The following is a 24,665-nucleotide window of genomic DNA, read 5'->3' on the forward strand; positions in this document are numbered from 1 at the left end:
ATTGGAAAATGTTCTGGTGCCTTAGTTGGTGATCTAATTTTAGCTTGTTTATTTTACTTGTATTTAGTAAACAACAAACCTAAAAAAAAGGACCCCATGTTAATTTTTTGTTCACAATGCATCTTAAGTATTTAACCTGAAATATTTGAGGGGGAAATTAAAGCACAATAAGATGTAAAGGTTATATTATGTAGATTCTTTTATTGGAATGTTGTAAAAAACAAAAACAAAGTAAAGACAATATCATATACTTCCTTAATATTGTTTATATTTAAGAATTTTAAGAAAAAAATAAAAGGAACTGAAAACTGTTGACACACTAATAAATTTTATCAACCCAAAGAACCGTGCATGATATGTTGACAACCACCCATCTACAGCTTTGAAACTGCCAAACTTGTCTAATACTGTATTTGCAGTTGACATACATTTATTGCTACTAACAAACTTATGAAATTGATTTTTTTCACAGAAAAATAAAAAGTACTGAAAAATGTTCCACCCCACGTTACTGAGAATCATATATTGTTTGGTTGCAGACCCAGCAATTAGAAATTGGCCCTGTTGCGTAGCTGTTGACAGCCCTGAGCTCCCAGGTGGGCCTGAGACCATCCATGGCCTGGTTGTGCCAGAAGAACTGAAAGTTTAAGAGCATGCACATGCGCTATTAATTTCCAGTTGTAGTCGTGCTAAACACTTAGCAGCCCCACAGCCTGCACAAAGAATAAGACGGTGACAGCAGCAGTTGCAGCGGCTACTGTACTCCCATTAGGAAGTGAGGTGGTGGCCTTAATAACAGCAAAGAGCAGGAGCTAAGCCACAGAAGCATCCTACATCTTTGGCTGTGGTATCACCACCAAGGAGGAGGGGGGAAGTAGCATATAGTGTTCATCCACAGATGAGGAAAGGCCCTCTCCCTTCTTTTCCTGCATCTCTTTGGTGCATCTCTTTCCTACATCCACCAAGTATTTGCTGCTGAAGAATGCTGGGACTTTGGTAAGTTGTTGAGGGAGGAGAAGCAGAATTGGACAATGTCATGGAGGAGGGGTGGTCTACTGGGTATTAGCCATGATAGGTACAGTAAATGGAATGTTCAGGTCCAGAGGCAGGGCATCTGAATTCCAGTAGTTGGGACATACAGAAGGGAGGGCCTTTCTGGCTCTGCTTGAGAGTTTTCCAGGGACATCTGGTTGGCCACTATGGGAAGCAGGATACAGTTGGACCTTTGTTATTATTCTGCAGGGAGATTTTTAGGTTCTTAAGGTCTCTTATTGCCCATCTTTGCCTTTTCCTAGAATCAGCGGCTTAGTGTAGTAAAGACCTAGTCCTAATAAGGAAGATACTGCCTTCGTGCATGTGCAGAGTGCAGATCTCTAAGCAACATGTCTAGGGAGAATTTTCCTTCGTCAAAATGTGTGGTGTCTAAGCCTTGCATCTTAACATTCTTTTAAAATCCATAGTGTCTTCCTCTGAAATTAAAGCAGAATGGAGTGGGGGAAGCAGCCTGAAATTCTGTGTTAATATAAATCAGGTTGGCATGTATGTGGAGAACACAGCGGTGTATAAAGAATTCAATTTTCAGAAAAGCCTTACACTGGCCTTTGTAACAAATTATTTTGTTCAGAATGAGGACTCCTGGATTTGCAGTACATCTTAGAAATATTAGTAGCGGTTGGAGCACCTAATTAGGCATATCCCAAGACACAAATGAGAAATGCAAAAAGCCGACTAGTGTTGAGTACAATAGAAGCCAACTATGAAATATTAACGATTTGGCTTTGATTCAGTTTAGAAGGGCCAATGAGGAGGAATCACAGAGGGAAGGGTGTGGTTGGAGGAGGTACCGAGACAAAGAAGGAGTGGGGGCACTGGAGAAGAAAGCTGTGCCAAAGGGGCTATTTAGGTTGCATTGCCCCAAAACCTGGAGCTGACCCTGTTTTGCTCCCAAGATTTCTAGGTATGCTACAAGCATATTTTCCACTTAGAAAATAATGTATGTTTTATTACAGATAATTGGTGCTAGAAGCCATAATGAATGCTGCAATACTTTCTGCTGTGATTTGAGGGCTGCATTGGGATTGGGTTTATAGTCACCAAACTTGCAGGGATGGGGTTATAGTTCAGTGGTAGATTATATGCTTTGCATGCCGAAGATTTAATCCCTGGCATCTCCAGGTAAAGCTGGGAAAGATACCTGTCTGAAGCCTTCCAGTCAATCTAAACAATATTGAGGTATATGGACTAGTGGCCTGGCTGGGTAGTGGGCAGCTATTAAATATTTATTATGTTCAACTTCAGGTGCTACACAAAAAAGGATCCCTCCAAAAACTTGTTCCAAACAGTAGTAGTGCCACTCACCAGATATATTTCTGTATTCTAATTCATATTAATATTTATAAATAAATACTCTGTGTGTGGGTAAGTCTTAATAACTGTAGCTGGATCAGAGCCCCTTTCTTTAATCCTCTTTTCCAAAAAACCTGGATCATAGTTGTCTGCTTGTGTTAAAATCCTGGGATAGTCAAGTTATTTAATTGTAAGCTAATTTCTGTGCTGATACCATTTTTTAAGATCTGTGTGCTCAATAATCATGTGTTTATTCACTTGTATTCCTCTTTATTTTTGACTTCCCGAAGCTTTGTGGCTTGAATAGGAGTAAAGTATGTCATGTGTACTGAACCAGTGCCCTGATCATCTGATATACAAGCTTTTGGGTAAGGCTCTGCTGATATGGGCAGTTGTCTCATGTGTACCTCTTACATATCACATTGTGATCTTTTTATTAGCTACCTCACTTGTTTGCAAGCTTCTGGAGTGGTTATGTCCACTGCCTAAACACTTCCTGGTGTTACTGCAGCTCAGCTATAAGATAGGCTTGTCTACATAACTCAGCTGGAGTTCTCTCTCTATTTTATTAGCAAATCCTTGTGTTCTAGATATAGCAGCAATTTCTTTTGGCAGCCATATTGATGTTAACAGCTGGCAGGATTTCAGGGTTCTGACTATTTTAATAAGGACAAACTGTAATGTTGTGTGTGTGTGTGTGCGCATGTGTGTGAAAGAGAGAGTATTCAGTTAAGTATTTACAATTAAGGTTCATAACATCCCCCTTGGGAAGCATACAGCAATGAATATACAGTGTCTGTTTTACATAAACATAATTCTCTCTCCCCCTATCCCAGTGATCAAGTGTATGTAGCAGGAAGACTGAAATGAGAATTGAGCCTTTCAGTAATCTGTAGGAAAGCAGGAAGTGAGTAGGCGTTGATATTTACAGTAGCAGAGGACAGCATATTTTGCAAAAGAGCACACTGTGAGTAAAAACTAGTCTAAACTATTATGGAATTGAATCTGTCAAGCACAAAGAACATAAGAAGAGCCATGCTGGATCAGACTAACGGCCTATCTAGTCCAGCATCCTGAATCCCACAGTGGCCAACCAAATGCCTATGGGAAGGCTACAAGGAGGACATGAGGGCAATAGCTCTCTTCTTCACTTGCTCTCCAGCAAATGGTATACAGAAGTATCTGGAAAGATAAGATCATTAATACACCTTTTGAAGAGGAAATAATTTAAAATATTTTCAGAGGGTGTTAAGGTGTATCAGCCTCATGTGAAGGCACACAGTGGTGTAATGTAGTGCTAGTCAATGAGTCATGAAAGCAGGGCCTAATAACATTACTTTCCTCAGGGGATGGATGGATGGACACACACACACACACACACACACACACACACCCCTTTCCTTAGGAAATATATATCAAGATTCTGAGGCGTTAAAAACAAAACTCTTATAACCAAATAGCCTGTGTTTGAATAGGCTACTATTAAGTGTGGTTTCCCTCCGCCTTTTCTCTTGCACTCCTTTTCCTGTGTTTTTATTACCCAGCTTCTTGTGAGGTGGGAAGCAAAACGATCCCATCAGCCCTACGAGAAGACCAGCTCCATCAGGCTCCTTCTCTCCCTTGAACTGTTTCCAGCTGGTCATTATAAGAACTACTCAGAGCCAGCCCCACTACTAGGCAGAGTGAGGTGGCTTCCTCAGGCGGCAGATTTTGTAGGGTGGAAAGTGGGGGTGAGGTGTTGGAGGACAGAGCTGAAAGTGCACCACGCAGCCTGCCCTGTGTCCTCGAAGCTAGCCTGCTACCCTCCGGGGTGGTGGAGTCAGCCAGCATTTAAGTAAGATTCAACTGCCAGTCTGTACATGGTTCCTGTGCATGAAGGGGGCAGAGGGGCCATTTTGTCCTTTGCTGCAGGCAGCAAAAAAAGTATTTGGCCAGGCTTGGAGCTACTATATAGCATTAAGAATTGGTGCCTGAGTTTTCAAGTTTGCTTTTTTCTTCCTGCCATTCTATCCCTAACTCAGGCACCAATTATTTTGTGTCATGTCATTTAGGTTTTACTCCTGTGAGCAGGAAATATCTTATTTTTATTGATGGTATGGAATCTACTTTGGCAGCCTTTGTAGCTGAAGAGCGGGATGAAAAAAAGGTTTAAATTAATAGTAATAACAATTGTGTGGTGCAGTGCCTAATTGGTCCAGGCAGCAAAGGGAGGGGGAACAAATTATACACACAGTCTTATGTGGAGTAATAAATTGGCCACAACTTTATTGAATAGGATTGGTGGAGATATAGAACACCGATCCTACTATCGGACAGCCCACCTGCTGACCAATTCCCCATTTCCGGCCTGCATACCAGGAGTATTGGTGGTTGATGGCAGGGCCAGTGGCTCACTACAGTGCAGACTGCTAATATGAAACCCTTTTCCACCAATCAGGATGTGGCCATCTCACCATCCCCATGCTGGGTCAGTTTTGGTGCCACATCCCCACAATCCCTTATGGGGATCACCACCCAGGAGAAACAGGGAGTACGATTGTTCTCCCCCTCAAAATGGATCCAGCCCAATGCCTGTCACACCTACAGAGTTGTGACATAAACATTAACTACTGAATCACCCACAAGAATATACAGACGTTGCAGAGCAACTTATTTACAACCGAGATAGTCTTGCAATGAAGAAGGCAAAACCCTTGCACAGTTTGGACAATTTTTTGTGCAGGTAAAAATTCCTTCCCAGTCCCATTAACCGGTGACTAACCTCTGTCCACTGCAAGACATATTGCTACCAGGGGTGTAGGAAGTCAGTGATGGCAATGCCGAAGTCATGTCGGAGACTGCCTTATATAGGCCTCAGGCAGACCAGAGTGAGAACAAAGGGAAAAGTTCTCACTCTGGTCCACCCCGTTTGGCCCCACCCCCATCAAGCCTGCCAGAGCCCTGATTGGCTCAGCAGGTCTCCACCCCATCACATGCTAGACGCAGCATCCTTGCCAGCCTCCTGCCTCCCTTAATGCCAGACCTGCGCACCCCCACAACTTTTGGCTGTCCGGCAAGCATGGAACATAGCATCTCTCTTTCAGAAGTTTGCTTTCCATGTGCCATGGCATCTGTAGCACCTGGGCTTTGAAGTATAGGGTAATTGAGGTGAGAAATAGATCAGGGAAAAAATTGTGTTTCTGTCCACTTAGTGCATAACTGGAACTGTGCAAGAAAATCTGCACCATTTTCAATATAGTAATAATGTGCTCCCTAATCAGTACTGAAGCCTAAAAATCATACATCAGATCAAGTCTTGAGTCTCCTTTACATGTTAATCACATGAAGGTGACTCTGTGCGATTAAGAGGAAGAAGAGATGTGCTGCTTGTCCCTCCCTTTACATTGCACAGTTTAATCAGCTCCACCCTGATGTCCACATGTTGCGCATGTGTGTAGACTTCTATGTATGTAGTATTTCCACTCAGGATTCCAGCTTGAGTAAAAGTTAACATCCACACTCAATGCTTCGACATTGAGGTTGGGAAGCTGTATGATGGCAGGGGTGGGGCTAGCAGCATGGCCCTACTTCCCCTTGATCACATCAGGCAATATCCAACTGTGACATTCTGCAAACTCAAATAGTGCTAGTGGAGCTTCGCTGAATCTTTCTGTTGTGCAAGTGGTTGCCCATTATGCTTGCACAACCGGATCTTCATGCAGTTGCTCAATGGGTTGCACTTCAGGTTGTGCAAAGGGTCACACAAGAGTTATGTGCAACTGGTTGCACAAACATAATGCACAACCGCTTGCACAACCACGCTTGTGCAAACTTAACTTTATTTGGATTTTTCTCTTGCGCATAGTTCAGAACCTAGTTTCTGCTAGTGCAACGTCATTTACACTGACAGAATGACACAGCTGGTAAGATGTGAAGTGGGCTATGCTAGTTTCCAGTGCTGGCTCAAGTCTGTAATACTATTATCAATTAAAATTGTACTGTCCTTAAGTTTTGGAAGTTAAACATCGTGCACATAGGGCTACTGTACCAAAACTTTGGAACTAAAATATTTTTCTTTTTCTTTTGCGACAATACCTTTTTGATTACACACATTTTCTTTAACATTCATTCCTGATGCTCTGGCTTTTTCCCCAACAGGGTATAGTCAGTTAAGACCTTTCTGCTTCTACTGCATCTTTTCTGAACTAAGAGTAAAATCCAATTAAGTTGTTCCACTGCCAGAACTATTTCCATCCATGGAACCAGGAGGGGACTGTTTCCCCTGCCCCATGCAGCTCTCCACGTGCCCTAAAAATATGCTCCAAAGGGGCAGGGGACTTTTCGTAGCAGATTTTCAGGGGGCTGTAGGGGCATAGGAAAGGAAAAGAAAGTCTTGTCATGCGAGCAATAGTCTGTTCATGCAACATTGGATTCTATTCAGGGGCATTGCACTTTTAATAAACATATTTGAATTCAATTTGTTTAGAAAGATATGAATAAACTAAAACAGTATGTTGGAATGCATACAAAAAGGCTGATTTTAGGATTACATTTGTTAGGCTTCCAAATCAATTCTGAAGTGAATCTCTGTTCATTATAAATGACATCTGAAATATTCTTAATTCCTTAATTATATACATAAAAGCTATCATTGCAATAGTGGAATCTGGTTTTTTTAATCATGTCTTTTTTAAGAAGATATACATAATTTCCGGAATCCAATAGAAAAACCTGGTTTGCACGATCAAAACAGCTCACTGTGGGTTGTTTAAGCCACAGAGGGCTATGGACAGCTGTGCCAGGCGGGTGCATATTCAGTGCTTGCCTGCAGTTTATTGTGTCATGCAAACCTAGAGGCTATATGTTATGTGAGGGTTATTTAGCCCTAGCATAATCCACGGTCCCTGGATTCGTACAACACAACAAGCTGCTGATGGGCGTTGACTATTCAAAGTAGCTGCCAGCACACGGCGCAGCCCACCGTGGCTTCAATAAGCCATGGTGGGCTGTTTGATAATGCAAGCTGGTTCATTGTTAAGCACATTTATGCCTATTGATTTCATTGCACTTAACATGGTCATTGCTTTTAATAGTGGTGCAGAGTGATCCTATGCAGGTTTACTGAGAAATATGTCCTACTGAGATGTGGGGCTTACTCCCAAATAAGTGTGCATAGGATTACAGCATTAGTAGTTATTGTACTTCTATGTAATTTAGAATTAATTACAATAATTGAATGCCTAATTCTTTATCACTTTTGAATATCTCTTACAGTTGGACAAAGAGAAACTGCAAATGTGATTTTGAAAGAGGAGTCCACTGAAAATATGGAGACTAAGCCACCAGAATCAGTCGATAAAACTAATGTGGATGATGAACAGAAGGACACCCAAGATGTTGATAAACAATTGCCATTGTCAGAAGAAAAAGCAGAAGAGCTGGAGCAACCAAGTGAATCTCCATCAAATGATGTTGGATTTAAAAAAGTTTTTAAGTTAGTTGGATTCAAATTTACGGTTAGAAAGGATAAGACTGAGAAGGTGGAACCTGTTCAGCTGTTGAATGTAAAAGTAGATGATACAGAAGTGGCATCAGATGGAGCTGGAGATTATAAAGACATCAAGATGGAGACAGTGGAGGAATCAACCCGAAGTGAGGGCTCCTGTCGTGTAGAAAAGACTGAGCAAGAAACTCAGACTGAGCAGATGAAAGAAGAACCTAATCCTGAAAAGATAATAGAAAGCCCTGTTGAAGCAGGAAGTAAGGAGGCAGAAATTAAAAGCAATGGTAACAAGTCTCCAGAGTCTCCAACAAGCCCATTAACAGGTGAAACAGCATCACCTCTAAGAAAATTCTTTACCCATGGTTGGGCTGGGTTTAGAAAAAAGACAAGCTTTAGGAAACCCAAAGAAGAAGAACAGCAAACTATTGAGAAAGAAAAACAAGAAAAAGAAGTGTCAAAAGAAGACACTATTGTCAAAGAAGAACTAGAAAAAGAAAAACCCATATCAGAAAAAGATAGGTCAGAAGCTTCTGCAGAAACCAGTGATGACAAAGTGGAAAAAGTGAGAGAGGAAAGAGAAGAAACAAAATTGATAGATGTCTCAACAGAAACACCTCAGGAGGAAGCCATTACTCCCATTGAACTGCCAACAGCACAAGAGTCTGCTGAAAGTGTAAACAAAGAATCCAAGATAAGCTTGAATGAGAAGATTGACCTGGCCTCAGAGGAAAAATCTGAACCAGCACAAGCTTGTCTAATAGCCCTAGAGCAAAGCACTCTTGCATCATCTGAGAAAAAACCTGAACTGGAAGTTCCTTTGACAGATGAAGTATTTGAAGAAAACATAGACCAATTTGGTCCAACTTCCCCAATGGCAATAAAAAAGCCAGAGGAACATTTTGGAAGAGATAAAGACAAACCTGAACCAAAGGCTCCTCTGGCAACAGAATTTTTTGATGAAAAACCCATAGAGATAAATACTGATGTGAGCACTGTTGTGAAGAAGGAAGAACCAAAAACAACTAAAAAAGAAGAATTAGTTATTGAGCAATTAGTTGGAACCAATGAGGAGATTCAAAGAGGAGAACCCACTGATGAACAGCTGAAAGTCAAAGAAACCTTACCTGAAATAGTGAATGAACAGCTGAAGCAAACAGAACCAAGCAGCGTAGAAGCAGCAACATCTAAACCTCCAGAAGGCATTACAAATGAAGTTGAATTGCTCTCATCTCAAGAAAGAGCCAAGATGCAAGGCAGCCCCTTAAAAAAGCTTTTTACAAGTAGTAGCTTAAAGAAGTTATCGGCAAAGAAACATAAAGGAAAAAGAGAAGAAACTAAATCAGGGGAAGCAGCAGAACAAATACAGCAATTGTCGGATTCTGCAGAAAGCCCAGAAGATCCAAGGGCAGAAAGCTCTGCTTCTTCGCCTGAAGAAGCAACAGAATCTGTAGAAAAAGTTACAGATGCAGCACAGATCACTGAAACCGAAGAAGGATCTACTTCAGATACAGAGAAGAAAAGAGAAACTGTTACGCCTTGGGCATCTTTTAAAAAAATGGTGACTCCTAAGAAACGGGTCAGGAGGCTTTCTGAAAGTGACAAAGAAGAAGAACTCGATAAGGCAAAGAGTGCTACTCTGTCTTCAACTGAAAGTGCACCCTGTGAAGAACAAGAGGATATTAAAGAAAATGGTGAGGAACCGAAATTAGAAAAAAGCACAGATGAACCCAAGAGAAAGGTTGATACTTCTGTATCATGGGAAGCCTTAATTTGTGTAGGCTCATCTAAGAAAAGAACTAGAAAATCATCATCTTCTGATGAAGAAATAGGACAAAGATTTGCTCAAGAAGGTCAAAAAATAGATGAAGGTGCGCCAAATAAAGAAACAGCACCAGACATTACTTTGATTAGCTCACAAGAAAGTGATCAAGGACAAGGAAGTTCCTCACCAGAACAAGCTGGAAGCCCATCTGAAGGCGAGGGAGTTTCTACATGGGAGTCCTTCAAAAGACTAGTAACCCCAAGAAGAAAATCTAAAACAAAGATGGAAGAGAGAAATGAGGAATCTGCCATAGTTCCAAGTTTAGAACATTCTACTTCAGATGGAGATTCTGGAAAAGAAGAATCGTGGGTTTCATTTAAAAAATTAATGCCTGGTCGTAGGAAGAAAAAGTCAGATGGAATACTAGAACATGCTCCTGTTCAGGAAGCTGGAGAAGAAATGACAGAAACCAATGAGGAAGACTCCGATGTACCTGCTGTTGTTCCTTTATCAGAGTATGAAGCTGCTGAGCAAGAGAAATTGGAGGTGCAAAAGATGAAGCAAGGTGATATACCTAAGAAAACTTCAGACCAGAGCACAGAAAAGTCAGAAGGTACTTTAATAATTGAGCAGTCCAGTGAAGGACTGGTTCATGCAATTACTGTTACAGTGGTAGAAGGGGAGAGAGCAGTTACAAGTATTGAAGAAAGGTCACCATCTTGGATATCAGCTGCTATGACAGAGTCCATTGAACATGCAAATGAAGATGAAGAGAAACAAACTGAGCAGATCTCTGAAACTGGAATTGTTGAAGAAACAGTGGTGGTTACTAAACTCATGCCAGAAATTATGAAGGACATGAGTGGTGACACTATAATAAGTGAACTGGAGTTAACTTCAGAAGCAATCACAGCTCGAGAAGAAGCTTCAGGTGTCGAAGAAGCAACTGAACTATCCTGCGCTGAAGAGACTACCGAAATGGTTTCAGCAGTTTCGAGGCTGACTGAATCCGCTGATACAACAGAAGTAGCTACACCTGTGCAGGAGGCAGAGGAAAGTCAGCAGAACCTAGAAGAATTAAATAAACAAACACAGGAAATCCTGCAAGAAGTTGCTGAAAGAGTTAAATTGTCTGATGAAGCACAGGTGATTAGTGAAAACATGTCAGAAGTAATAATTCAGCCACGCTCAATAGAGAAAATTGGGCAAGAAATTACTGTCGTATTGGCTGAACCATCCTTAAAGAAAGCTGAATTGACTGAATCGCCCTTAAAGGAAGAAGAGCCTGAGAAGACTGATATCCAAGCAGATGAAGGCACAGAAAGTAGTCAAGTTGAAGTTAAAGAAAATGGTCTGAAGGAAGTGTTGGAGAAGAGTAATGATGTGTGTGTGGAGGTGGAAGAAAGCACAAAAGGAACTATTAGCTTGGATAGGGCTGATGAAATTCATCAACCAAAGATTAAACAAGACATTGTAGAAAGACCTGAAGAAATTATTGAAAAACAGATGGTTGAAGAGACATCTGAAGAGGAAGAATTTGTTATTGTTACAGTAACCCCTGAAGAGGAGCCAGAAGTAAAAGTTGGCGATACAGTTGGAAAGCAACTGGTGTTCTTAGAAGAAATGGAAAATGAAGAATATTGTAGTGCAAGTATAGTACAGGAGGTCAAAATGAGTTTAGAAGAAACAATACAAGGTGGGGCTACAGAAGTTGTTTCAGAAGTGGATGAATCTACAAAAGTCACATGTGAAGAGAAGACTTCATTCTCCCAGAAAAGTGAAGATGTGATAAATATCATACTTGACCTGGGATCAGAATGCACAGAAACAATTGCAGATAGGGTAAAGAAGGCCCTTGCACAGAATGAAGTAAACAATTCTGACTTTTTAATAGAGCCTCCAAATTCTGAAGTATTTGTGCCTGAGGCACCCATCCAGAGCAAGGTCACTGAAGTTCCAGTCCAGAATGCAGTACCTAAAGTCAGTGACCTGGGTATAGCCAAAGATGCTGCACTTGGCTTAGAAACAGCAAGCACAGAGGAAGCTGGAATTGACATGTGTGTACAGAAGAAAGACCCCAAGGTCTCTGTGGAAAATGTGGAAACTGAGACCCATGTACAGAAGGTGAAACCGGAGGTCCAACTGCCGAAATTGGAAACCAAGATCTCTATGGTAAACGTGAAACCTGAGTCTCTCCTGCTGAATGTAGAGACACAGATCCAAGCAGAGACTATGGAAAAAGAGATGCCCATAAGAAAGGTGGAAGTGGACATCCATAAGCAGAATGCAGAGACTGAGGCCCATATACAGAAGGTGGAAACAAATGGCCATGTAGAAGAAGTGGAAAGGAAGTCCCACATACAGAGTGTGGAAGCAGAGGTCCTAGTAGAGAAGGCAGAATTAAAGGTAGATGTGGAGTTTCCCACAGAGAAGACAAAAACAGAGTCCATAACAGAAGATGAGGCACACATTAAAGAGACAGGAGCACAGGTCTGTACAGAAAAAGCACACATAAAGCTGGATGTGGAGCCCTCCACACAGAAGGTGGATGTGGAGGCAGATGAAGAAAAAGTGGAAGCAGAAGTTGCCAAAACAAAGATTGAAGCAGAAACCTCCATAGAGAAGGTGGAATCAGAGGCTCTCACAGAGAAGATGGAAGTGGAGGCCTCCATAGAGAAAGTGGAAGCAGAAGTCCTAACAGGAAAGGCAGATGCAACAGATAAGGCAGAAGCAAAGTTGGAAACAGAGGTCCCTGGAGAGAAGGCAGAAACAAAATTGGAAGCAGAGGTCGGTACAGAGAAGGCAGCTGCAAAAGTGGATGAGGAGGCTTCCACAGAGAAAGCAGGTGCAATGTTGGAAGCAGAGGACCCCGCAGAGAAGGCAGAAGTGGAGGCCCCATCACAGCACTCAGATGCAAAGCTGGATGAGGAAGCTCCTGCAGTGAAAATGGATATGGAGTCCTATGCAGAAAAAGCAGATTCAGGGGTTACCAAGGAACAGAGTGATATGGAGGTTCCTACAGTGAAGGTAGATGTGGAGCACTCCAGAGAGGAGGCAAAAGTGGAATCCGCTATAGAAAAAACAGAAGCTGAGATCTTCACAGAGCAAGCAGAAGCAGAGGCCCCCATAAAGAAGTCGGAAGCAAAGGCTGGTGTGGAGGCCTTCACAGAAAAGATAGATGCAAGGATGGATGTTTCTGCAGAGAAGGTGGATGAGGAGGTCCCTGCAGAACAGTCAGAAGAAATGGTGGAAGCAGAAGCCACCACCAAGCAGACAGAACCAAAGGAATTCCTGGATAATACGGAGAATGAAGTCAGATTTCAGTCTGAGGTAGAAGATATTGCAAAATCCATAGCAACATGTGTTGAGGTAATTTCAGCTGAATCCCCAATGCATATTGATTCAGAGCAAGCATCTGTGGTAAGTGACATGACTGGAGTTGCTGTACAGAAAGGTGTTGTCCTTTCCTTAAAACCGAAAAGTTCCAATGCAGTTATTATTGAGGACCCTTCCAAGAGTGAAGTAAAAGCTGCTGCTGCCTTAGAAAAAATATCAACAGAGCAAGCTGTAACTGAGGAATCTGTGGAAAGGGGGCGAGTTAAAGTATCAACACCGAAGCAGGATGCAGTGGATCTCATCCATGCGGCAGATGCCAGGCTTACCTTGGAATCACAGTGTATGCAAGGAATTGCAGCTGAAGCCCAAGAAAGGAATGAGTTGAAGGATGTCACACTTACAGAGTCAAAATGCACTGAAGAAACTGAGACCCCTGTGCAGAAGGAACGAATTACACCCCCTGTGAAGACTGAGGAGGTAACATTAAAGTCCACAGGCACAACTGCATCTGAAGGCCCCAAGCAGAAAGAGAAGGAAGATGCACTTATTTTGGAATCAACATACACTGAGGCTGAAATAGCTGAGGATACTGCGCAAAGTGAGGCAACTATGGATTCTATGAAAAAAGAGCTTGGAAACACAGAGCTAATGACTGAAACAGAATCTACAGGAATAGTAGTAACTGAAGCTGTGAAGACTGAAGTAGAAGGAGACCTCCTCACCTCAGACTCCGGAGGCACAGAGAGTGTTGTCTCAAATGCCATTTTGGAAAGTAAAGGAGATGGTACTCTGCCAGACTTAAAATCAGAAGGCAGAGAAGCAGGTATAAATGGGATTGCTGTACAGATTGAAACAGGTCCTGATAAATTTCCCCTGGAAACAGTCTGTCCACTTTCAGAGTCTACAGCAGCTTCAGATAGCTGCCAGAGAAGACAAGCATTGTCAGAGAAGGTGCTAATAATGGAAACAGAAGAATCATTAGAAAACATTGAACTTGCTGGTGGGGACATACTTTATGCAGCTCCAGTACAGCAAGAGATTTTTGCTGAGCAACAGGAGGCTGTCACCAGTGACATTCCTGAAGTGCAAAGCTACGCAGCTCGTAAATCTTCTGTAACAGTAACAGCTGCAGCTGTTGAAGACCAGGTCATTGCAGAAAATGTCACATTTACAGAAACATCAACTGAAACCTTGCAATCTTCTCTAGAGAAGCCAAAAGAAACAGTGTTCAAAATGGTACAGCAGGTGAGCTTTGCTCACTCAGGACCTGGGGCTCTAGGTCCTGATTCCAAGGCAGTGTCATGGTCTGAGAAGGCTGAGTCAGTGGTAGAGGAGCAAGTTTTACCAGCAGGAAGATGCACCAAAGATGATTTGATCCAGAAGTGTGTATCTGATTCTGTACCTGAAATGAAGCTTCAAAAATCAGAGTCCAGTCAAGAAGCTGAAAAAAAGACATCTCCACAAAGAAGCCCCTCTTTAACTCATGTAGAATTTCAAAAAGATGTTGTTCAGTCGGTTACTATAGAGTCTCAGAGTACAAAAATTGTACTGAAAATCATCCAGAATGCTGTAGATAAACTGGAGGAAACAGAAGAACCAGCATCTGCATCAAAGCAGCATTGTGAACCATGTCTAATGGGTGTAAATAAATCCGAAATTCAGGAAGACATACAAATTGGTCAGCAGTTTCCTATAAAAGGCAGAGAAGAGAAAAATCAAGAGACAGAACAGTCAACTATCATTTTAAAACAGCCTGCAGAGAAACAAGAGACTTTCAAAACAGTAGAAGAAATGCCTTTGACTTCTGATAAGTCTGAATATGGAAAAAGTTGTGGCTCCAGAAAGACAGAGGCTGATCTCAAAGCAATAGAAAACATGTCACAGACAGATGAACGATCATGCACTTTGTCAACACTAGTGCAAGACCCTGGATCTATGAATGAAGTTGTGAAAGAGACAGGGGTGCAGAAAGAAAATGCTGAACCAAAGCTTCAATCTGAAGTGGATACAGCTGTTCCAACAGAGGCTCAGAGAGAGACCCTGGAAGGTACTGTATCAGGGGATTTACCCGAAGAGTCACTTGAAGTAGGCGAACAGAAGCTAAAGGATGTAGAAGCTGGGCAGACTGTTCACATCCAAGAACAATTAACAGAACAACAAACATATGTGAAGAGGAAAGAAGACCATAGCCAATCAACAGGCTTTGTGGAGACACACATGGAGAAAGATGTAAATAAACAAGACTACACATCCTGTGAGAGTCCACAGTTAAAATCAGAGCTCACCGAATCCTGAGGTTTAATGTAAGTGCCATTTCCTTAAAACAATTTCTCAGCAGTTGTTTTAAATCCTGGATAATTCTTTCTGGTGGCATTTTATCAGCAATATAAATCTGCAGTGTATTCAAACACTTCTGGCCTTTAGAACTACATATTATGGCCAAATATTTCAGAGTAAAAAATGAGTTAGTTTGATGCTGGGGGGCAAATAAAAAATTAAATGACTAAAACAGATTCCTGCTTTAGACACTGTACTTCGTATGTAAACAAAATAAAATGTATCTAGCTCTCTTATGTAGAATTTAACTTAGTTTCAGGTATCAAGCTTCTGCAGTAGGAAGCATGTTGATGGGGCAAAGCATGACTGGAGAGCAGGGATGGGCAACTTGTGGCCCTCCAGATGTTTTGGCCTACAACTCCCATCATCCTTCATGATTGGCTATGCTGGCTAGAGATCATGTAGGCCAAAACTTCTGGAGGGCTACAAGTTGCCCACCCCTGCTGTAGAGCATGTACAAACGTTTGCCTCTGTATGGTACATTCACTATTTTGCTGTCACTTTCAATGGATATTCATTATAAGACTATCAGCATGGTCTTCAACTCTGCTGTGAGCTTGCCTTCACAAGTGAACTGTCATAGGAGCATACCAGCAAGTCAGACACTAGTTCAAGCTCATCACTCCCTGCCTTCTTGCTCCTTGCTCACCCACTACTGCCTTCTCCTTCTCTTCTGGCAAGGGAAAATTTACAATGTACCCTGTAGTCAGATAGCTGAGACAGGAAGGGATTGCACTGAGGTACCTACCTGGCTGCATAGTGTTTTGCCTACTTCTCTCATCTGAAGCTGGAGGCAGCAGCAGGAGCAGAAGAGAAGGAGTCAGTGGGAAGGGTCAAGACTGACTAACATAGCGTTTTAATTTGCTAGTATGCTTGTCTGATGGTTCAGTTTTGAAGGTAGGCTTGCAGGGTGGTTGAAAGACAGACTGTCAGTCCCTTTAATATTACATCTATTTTCATCTTTAGAATGGTAGGCTTTTAGGCTGTGGTACCTTTAAGGGTTTGGAAGTGAGTCATCCCAATCTGGCCATAGTTTCCCCTGCCAGGTCCCATCGCTGCAAACTTGTGTGCAACACTGCAGTTTTGCACAAGGCTTGCATGCAGTAGCTGCTGGCAACAGTGGCACTAATCACTGCCTACTCAGATTTGGCTCATGGTGTTAGTATAAGACATTGTTATGGTATGCTGACGCTGTCATCACTCTGGTTAAGAAGCTCTGGCTGCAAGACTTCTTGATGTTTCTTTATTTCTCTATATCAACAGTTCTATGGAAAGCCATGTCTTATATTTCGAAGGACCAGTTCCTAAAGAAGGCAGCAGAAGAGGATGGCTTCTGCTTAAGTGGGCTGAAGACCAATGATTTTGAACAGTGAAAGCAGACTTCTGCTTTCTGATGTCATTCTGAGAGAGGCACCCGACAATCCTGAGACACCATCAGGAGCTTTACCACCTCCTTTTACTTTCGATTGTTAACACTTCCTTTTCACAATATTCCTTTATATATTTTTTTGCTGGAAAGATATGTTGGGGTGGGCTGGGGTGGGCAGGAAGTGTTATCTTTTGCTAAAACGACATCTGTACCTTAACCTAGGAAGGAAGTTGGCATATTTGATGCTCCCCCTTTTATCAGTGCTTCCAAAACTGGATTGTAATTCTTTGTGTATTTATGTGTATATCTTCAAGCAAAATCTGATTTTAATGTATATTTCTTCTTTATATGTGACAAAAAGAAAGAAAATGATGTCCTCACTTGTCTTTCCTAAGTGACCAAAGGGAAGTATTGTGAGTGAGCTACAGCTAGCCAAGGATGGATCCAAATAAATTTACATTGGCTTCCCTTTGTGTGGAAGGGTGTGAGAACCAATGTTTGATGTTGTATTTGGTCTTGCTTCCATCAAAGTATTTGTCAAAAGACACAATTCCCCCTAGAATAGTATTGATACCAATTTATTAAACAGAACTTCATTTTCCATCACATTCTCTAAGCATGGCACTGTTTGTGTTGTGTGTATTGAAAACATTTCGACCACAGCCAAATGGAGGGTTAAGTGTGCTTAAGAATTATTCCAGTGAGTTGCATCCAGACTTCTTCCATCCATGGGAAGCTTCTGATTCAGCAAAAGAATCCCATTGTGGAAAGGTATAGGGAAGCATATTGGTTGATTCTCCTCTCTACCTGCAGTCCCCTATGCCCGCCCCCCTCTGCTCTGAACAGTCGGGGCATCCTCCAGAATAGCGGTGGAGGCAGCGCTGGGGGCTGCAGAGGGCGGTGGAACTGTTGAAGATTGGCCAGTGGCAGCATTCTTAGCGGAACCTTGCTTGGGGAATGCTCCGACAGGTAGAGAAGAGGCTGGATCCAACCCATTGGTCCTCAGCCTGCCTAAGTCTGTATTGGATTGTGGCTTTCGAGTTTGAACACAATTTTTCCCCTCTAGAATCACCTGTGGGAATATGGGGCGTTTGTAAAAGTCAAACAAATAAATGGCCACTTCAAACTGCTCACCAGCCTTGAGGTATGATTCAGTTAAGAGAATTATCATACAATAACTTTAAGCAAATGTTGAACTGTTCTTAACCTATCAAGAATAAGAAAAATGGTTCCATTTTTTTTTTAAAAAAGTTTAAATATTTTCCTGTTCTTGGAACATCCCCAAGTTATAAAATGAGACAGGTTTTTCCCAAAAAGGTTTTAATGAGCAAAAGATTATGTCTGCTCTGTATTAGTGTCCCCTTGTTAAGAAAGTGTGTTTCATTATGCTTATGTACATTTAGTAGACTGTGATTTCTGAAAAGTGATTTAAATAAAGACTTGGCTTACACTTAGCTTTGTGCTTTTAATTAAAATTTACCAAAAAAAAATAACGTAGGAAGTCTTGAGCAAAGTCACTCTCAATTTTGTTAATGTAAAATTGCAGTTCTTAGTACAGGTCAGTACAGGTTGTGCATAAAAACTGGGCAGGCTTGAAATGCTAAATAATTGAACAATTAAAATGTTCAAAGCATTTAGTATTTGATCTTCTAGACACCAAGCATGTCTAGCAGGTCAAGTTATATTGCACTTTGTAGCCTTTGCGCCTATCTTGCTGAGCCTGTTGCATGGCCCAGCAGCTTCACTGTCCTACATGTATAGTAATTTATTTGAAAATGAACTGAGTGAACCAAATCAATACCTTCCTTTAGGAGCTGCACAATGAGTAAAGAAAGAAAAATGTCACTAGTGTGATTGCACCATCTAGTGGTTGCTATATACATTTTGTAGCTTAGGATATCTTTTGACTAACATACTGCCTTCAATCTAATAAAATATGGAAAGACAAGCGTTTCTTAAAATATATCTTGCATAATATCTGGAATAGCTTTGCTGATATGCAGCTATAATAAATTATAATATTGAACCTTACCAGTGTATTGCAGCACATGGATTTCTGAGATGAGGTAGCTGATTTGTGAAAGTTAAAAGTGGATGCTTGGTTAAAAAAAACCCTTAAAAGTATAGCAACAGGGTTCCTTTGAACATCAGGAAAGTAAAACAGTCTAATAGATCAATTCATGTCAAGATATAAAGCCATGAAAAGTTTTTTTAATGGGATAAGAAAAGCGAATAGCCATTTCCTTAACTTGTATTTAAAACTTTTATCTCTCAGTCTCAATGGCTACCTTCACTGATGTACATCCACTGGAATCACAGTGCAAGATGTCATTAAATCATTTTGGTATAATCACTGAAACCTTTTGGATTTTCATTTATAGAGGTGCCAGATTGGCAACCTGGAGAATTGTTTTGCTTTTAAATAAACCAGTGAGGACAGTGAGCTGAGGCAGCAGGAACTGAACAGCAAATTGAGGAGGAGGCTGTCCCCAACTTCTTACTGGCTGCTGCTAACATGATGTGCTGTAGGCACAAGGAGGCCATGTCTACACGGTGTGGTTGCTGACTGGTCTGCACTGGCTTAGTGGTGATCCTGCCTCCATCTCTTGTCTCTTGATAAGCACCAATATGGATGTACTACTCTACATTCCCTCCATTGGTGCTTAGCAGCAGTGGCCAAGTTCTACCACCCCACTTAACTGACCTTATTGGCTGATTTAAAAGCAAAACATCTTGATTGCCAGTTTGGCAATCCTGTACAATATCTGCTAACATGTCTTCCAAAAACCAGCCTCCCGCTTTCCCACCTCACTGTTGTATGCAGTTTTCCTTCATAAACCTGAAAGCTTACATATTCTGCTAGGATCACATTTTGAGGCTATGCACGCTACATTTATAAGGCAGGGGAGAACAATCTAACCAGTAACCTTTTCATACCAAGTGAGTGTTAGTCTATGAAGTCTCTTTTATCTATCAAAAGCAATGAGCTGCTCAGTCAGTATCACCGAAATCTCTTCCCCTGAAAAGTAGATAAGTGTGTGTACACAAATTAGCATGTGCCTCCTCCCAGACTTTAGTCCTATCATCACAGAAACTCTTTTGAAATGAATTTGTGAGGAAGTTCCATTTATTTAGTGCAAGATTGAAACTTTTAAGAAATATTGAAAGTTCCACCTGAATAGTCTCCCTCAGCAAAATAGTAATAATTTAAAGAAATTCACGGGTAGGAGGTGTTTGTGGATCAGTTAGATATATCACATAAGTGTGTCTACAATGTGTAAAAATGTGTAGTATGTTCAGTAACATGGTGTGTTCCAAAATGATTTGGGGAAGTCTTTGTTTCTTTGGCTTTTTTCATAGTGGCTGGTTCCCCGCTCCCCATTTTGAGTATGAATTGCAAAGTTTGTTCTGATTGCCAAACGATAGATTGCTCACTTTCATTCGCCCCCTTTACACATTATTCACATGAAGGGGGTATCACAGAAGAAGTGGGCAGCAGGGTTGCGTTCATGGCCCCACCCCTTGGCGTCAGGCATAGTCCTGGACCCTCCTACTGAAATCGAGTCATTCCCCTGGTCATCTGGAAGGGGAAAACTTTTGGGTGAGCAGCTGCTTGCTGGTAGGTTTCTCTCTGCCTGCTAACACATGCTGCATAATGTCGGTAGGAGAGGCCAGGCAGCATGCCCAACACTGGAAGGGAGAAGCCAGGAGCACGGTCCCACTGCCCATCACTTTTGTGATACCCACAGGGCTATGGTATGTTTCACAACACAGGTCTGTAAAAGTCATAGCCTCTGAACTGTATGTGGCCCACCAGCTGTGGATTGTACTTGTTAAGAGATGCTTGACAAACTTTCTTTTTGTGGTGCGTTCAATGACAAAAGAAGGGAGAAATGCATCTGACAGGCCACAAAACGTGAATTTCACAGCCCTGTTTGACAGCTAATGGGAAAACAATTATTTATACAAACTCTTACCTGTGTATAGAAAGCCATATTGCAGTAGGTGCAACAAGCTAAGTAATAATAAGAAAAAAGAACAATGGCATGACCTATGTAATCCTGGTTCGAATCTTTATAGCGCCAAAGCTGTTAATAAATATGTAAAGTTATCTAAACAACGTTTAAATGAAACCTAGTAATCACAATGTAAATGATCAATGGCTAGAAGTTGGGGAACAAGCGCTTAGTTCTTGCTTGGTTTTTTAAAAATACTGATACAGGGGCTTTCTAAGCAATGCAAAGAACACAAATCATATAACCAACCTTTCTTCTTGTAACTGACCTGTCTCAAAAAATGAAAATGCACCAAAAGAATTTTCTCATGGTGCAGGGAGCATGTCTCCATACAGATACTGCTTTATTACAGTGTGTTGCTTTGGCCTCAAAAATACTCAGTCAATGCTGCAAATTTTAGCTTGTGCCACTACTCCAAGCTTTTGCAGTTCCTTCTAATCCAGTGTATTGGATTAACTGATATTTTGATTTTCTATGTTGTTTTTAAAGTAGATTTTCATGGACTAAATAAACTACAAAGACAATTCATGTTCTTTGTGTCCTTATAATTATTTATTGTTCTTTTTAGTCTCTGTGCAGTCACACTGATGAGATCTGCGCCTGAGCAGAGCAACTTTGGACACTATTAAAGCTTTAACCAGGGAACTAGCTTTCATCTTTCCAGAAAGGGGAGATACCCATAAAATCATATCATGACCCTTCTTGATCCCTACAAATGGCAAAGCACACCTGCTGTGTAAGGGATAAACTGAGGCAGTGGCTGGCAGCAAGGACACAGGCACAGACATTCTCAGGTATGCCTACAGCTGTGAGATCCCACTCCCTGGAAAATGGCAAATTGCAGTCTGGGCACCTTACAGAAATGTTAACCAAGACCCTTTGGATGAAGGGTATATTGTGGTAGCAAGGTTTTTGCAAGTCTTGCTTTCTGCAGTCCTAAACACAGTTACTCTGAAATAAATTCCATAAAAATCTGTGGGATATGCTTCTACAAATTGAGGGTCAGGTGAAAATCTTATTTTTACATATCTTTGTTTAGAATTTTTTAATCCAATATAGTTGCAAAAAAAGAACCTAGGCTATCTTTGGTGTTGTTTTTCTTTGTTCTGAGGCAAACCTTGGTAAATATAACTGCAGAGCTGAGGCAACGCACAGAATGATCCACATTAATGCAGCCTTCCCCTACATGGTGCTCTCTAGAAGTTTTTGGACTGCAACTCCCACTATTCCTAGCTATTGGTCATGCTGGCTGGAGCTGATGGGAGTTTATGTCCAAAACATCTGGGGGACACCAGGCTGTGGGAGGCTGCATTAACGTAACTACCGTGAGATCCTGTGCCATAGTCTCATTACAAAAGGGTATTTTCAGCAATTCTGAACAGGTGCAGAAAAGCATCTGGTCATGGTAGGTGTTGCCGGTGGAACAGCAAACCAACACTACTGGGCTGATAACTTTCTGGGTTGGCATGTAGGATGCTACTATACTGCATATAAACCCACACATTTACTGGACAGTACAGCAGCTTTTCTTGAAAACCTTGAAACAGAAGCAAATGGAACAATACCATTTTACATCAATATTGTCTTTGCAGCATCTGGTCTGATAGCTCTCATACGTTTTGCACTTTGCACACTGGACATGGCAAGGGAGCAGTTTCTCCATTTGTTCCTCTGCATTAAACATTTTTTAAAGTACTGTCATTTAGGAAACAGTCATTCAAATAGCTTGTGTAGGAGATATTCCTAGAGGGCTTTGTAGAAAGCAAAGTTCTGTTTGGCTACTAAACTACTATAAAATGGACATAAAGTGATACTGGATGACGCACCAAGATTTGGATTGAAATTTGAGATTATCACAATCCTGATCTTGTGTCCGCGGACGTACTTCGCAATAGAAACAGTGTGGTGTCATTCCATGGGCTGTCAAATAATAGGTACTGCTCATTAGACTCTGGTAGATGTAATGAATGAACTGCTAATAATCCTGCAAGTTTATGGATTATTAAGGCCAAATTGTAAGCAAATATTTGCTTCATTGCTTGCTTATTAGCTGGATGATAGTAACTTTCATCTTACTTTTTCATACTATGCTTAAGCTTTTTATAGGTTAGCCATACCATTTTTGTTCTTCAGCCTCCTTTTTGAGGAATGTGTAACTTCCTCAAAGCCATAACTTTAAACTTAACTGAGATTTATCAATGAATTGTTTAAAGAGCCTAGGCTTGTACATGTTTACTGTATAGGCTGTCTGATGCCAAAGCCTCAGGCTGGTTAATAACTGGCAAGCCCCTCCTCGCCCTGCACCCACCCCCTAGCAAAAGAGCAAAACATTTTATCGAAATAAATTTCACTGACATTTTCCTTGGTTCCCTCTCTTTCCCAACTTAAACCTGAGTTCCAAAGGTCGAACAAATATGTCTTGAACTATGTCTAGAAAGTGCTCAGCCTTGGATTCTGGCAAGATTGCTGTGGGAGGTTGTTTCAGACTTAAAAACTATGGTCTAGCCAAAATGAAGCACTTTAAAGCCTACTAGATTTCAATGATTTAAATGCTGCCACTGGAAACAATGGGAGTTAAAAGTGCAATGTCAGCTGGAAATTTAAACATGCAGCTATGTTTGAAACTTTTCAATGTCATTATCTAGTTTACACAGATAAAATGTTGAGCCAATTCTGCTACCCGTTAATGCGCCTCCATAGTGATAAGCTAATAATGAATTTGTCTACACGAGGAGCCATTACATGATAAACATTGCAAAAGGCCAGTCTATTAGCTGACTATTACAATAATCTTATATATCACCAAAGAACATGGTCAGTAGACACTGGCCCCAATTAACATAATGTTGTGACTTGGGCCACAATCCTCTGCATACTTACCTTTGAAAACAATAGGCCTACATTGGCTGTGAGGTCTAACAAATTTGTTCCATTGGTTTCAATGTGGCTTAACCTTGACTAAGACCCATTCTACACATGTAGCATGAGCTGGTAACATCTTGAGGTGGAAAATTCAACCGTACTACCTCAAATTGCAGATGGGAAACTCATATTTGAATGCTCACCTATGTAAAAAAAATCCCTGTAAGTAGAAATAGCAGAGCAGGGAGTGGGTTGGGTTAGAACCTTACATCCTACTGGAACAATATTTTATATGTAGGACTTATTGCCCTGTCGCCGTAAGAAATCATTCACATGTAAGGAGGGTTGGGGTGTTTTTTTTTTAATTCAGGGGAGCATTCAGAAATGTGACATACATCCCTGTAGTCTAAAATCATACAATCTAGTTTACCACCTCAGCTTCTACTGCATGTGTAGGCTAGATCTGACTTTTGCTGTTTTGGGGCTACTGAAATCTAGTGAGTTCCTACCAAGAATGGGAGAGTTGTGCTAGAAGGTGTTTCTGCTTTTATTCTGCCACTTGCTCTGTGTACACACACCCCACAAACATCGCTTTTGTTGTATGCTTTTTAAATATTGGGCCTTTATGTATAACTGTCTTTGACCATTTGCCTTGCTGGCTGGGGCTGGTGGGAACTGGAGTCCAACAACATCTGGAGGTTCCCCATTTTTTAGTCCTTTAAACTTGTTCATAGGAAGGCTTACAGCCCAATCCTATCCACTCATTTAGTTGATTTGATGCAAGGAGAGGCTTATGTCCCAACAGATACGTTCTGTGTACGCATTATTAGAGTGGGTGGGCCAGTGACAGAAGATACAGACCTAATAGGGCACAAAAGGCCAATGACAGTCCTGTGTTATTATTTATTATTATGCATTATTATGGCCTGCATTATTATGACAGTCCTGCTCATTACGCAGTGCCTTCCCTCCCCACAGCATCAATTGCTATTCTGGCTTCAGCACAGAACCAGCTACCTGTACTAGTGCAAGAGGCCTTTTGCTGCATGCTGGGAACCCTGAGCCAAAACATAGATCTGCACAGCACATGCAGGGGTGCATATGACTGAATGCGAGCCAATCACCTTTGACTTGACAAAAATCAAATTTCATTTT

The 24,665-nt window shown here is 41.3% G+C and overlaps 1 protein-coding gene across 1 annotated transcript in view; it reads left to right on the forward strand.

Moving 5' to 3' along the window:
* The window catches only part of AKAP12 (A-kinase anchoring protein 12), a 117,606-nt gene extending 96,430 nt beyond the window's left edge, over positions 1 to 21,176 (forward strand). Inside the window, exons 4-5 of the mRNA XM_084827834.1 lie at positions 7,600 to 15,229; positions 16,527 to 21,176. Of these exons, the coding sequence (XP_084683960.1) occupies positions 7,600 to 15,221 (7,622 nt within the window). The 3' untranslated portion in view covers positions 15,222 to 15,229; positions 16,527 to 21,176. The remainder of the gene's footprint in view (positions 1 to 7,599; positions 15,230 to 16,526) is intronic.
* Positions 21,177 to 24,665: the final 3,489 nt, after the last annotated feature.

The sequence above is a fragment of the Heloderma suspectum genome, chromosome 1, assembly GCF_057233095.1.
Source record: "Heloderma suspectum isolate Gila_16-S chromosome 1, 16-S_ref, whole genome shotgun sequence".
Taxonomy (NCBI): Eukaryota; Metazoa; Chordata; class Lepidosauria; order Squamata; family Helodermatidae; genus Heloderma; species Heloderma suspectum.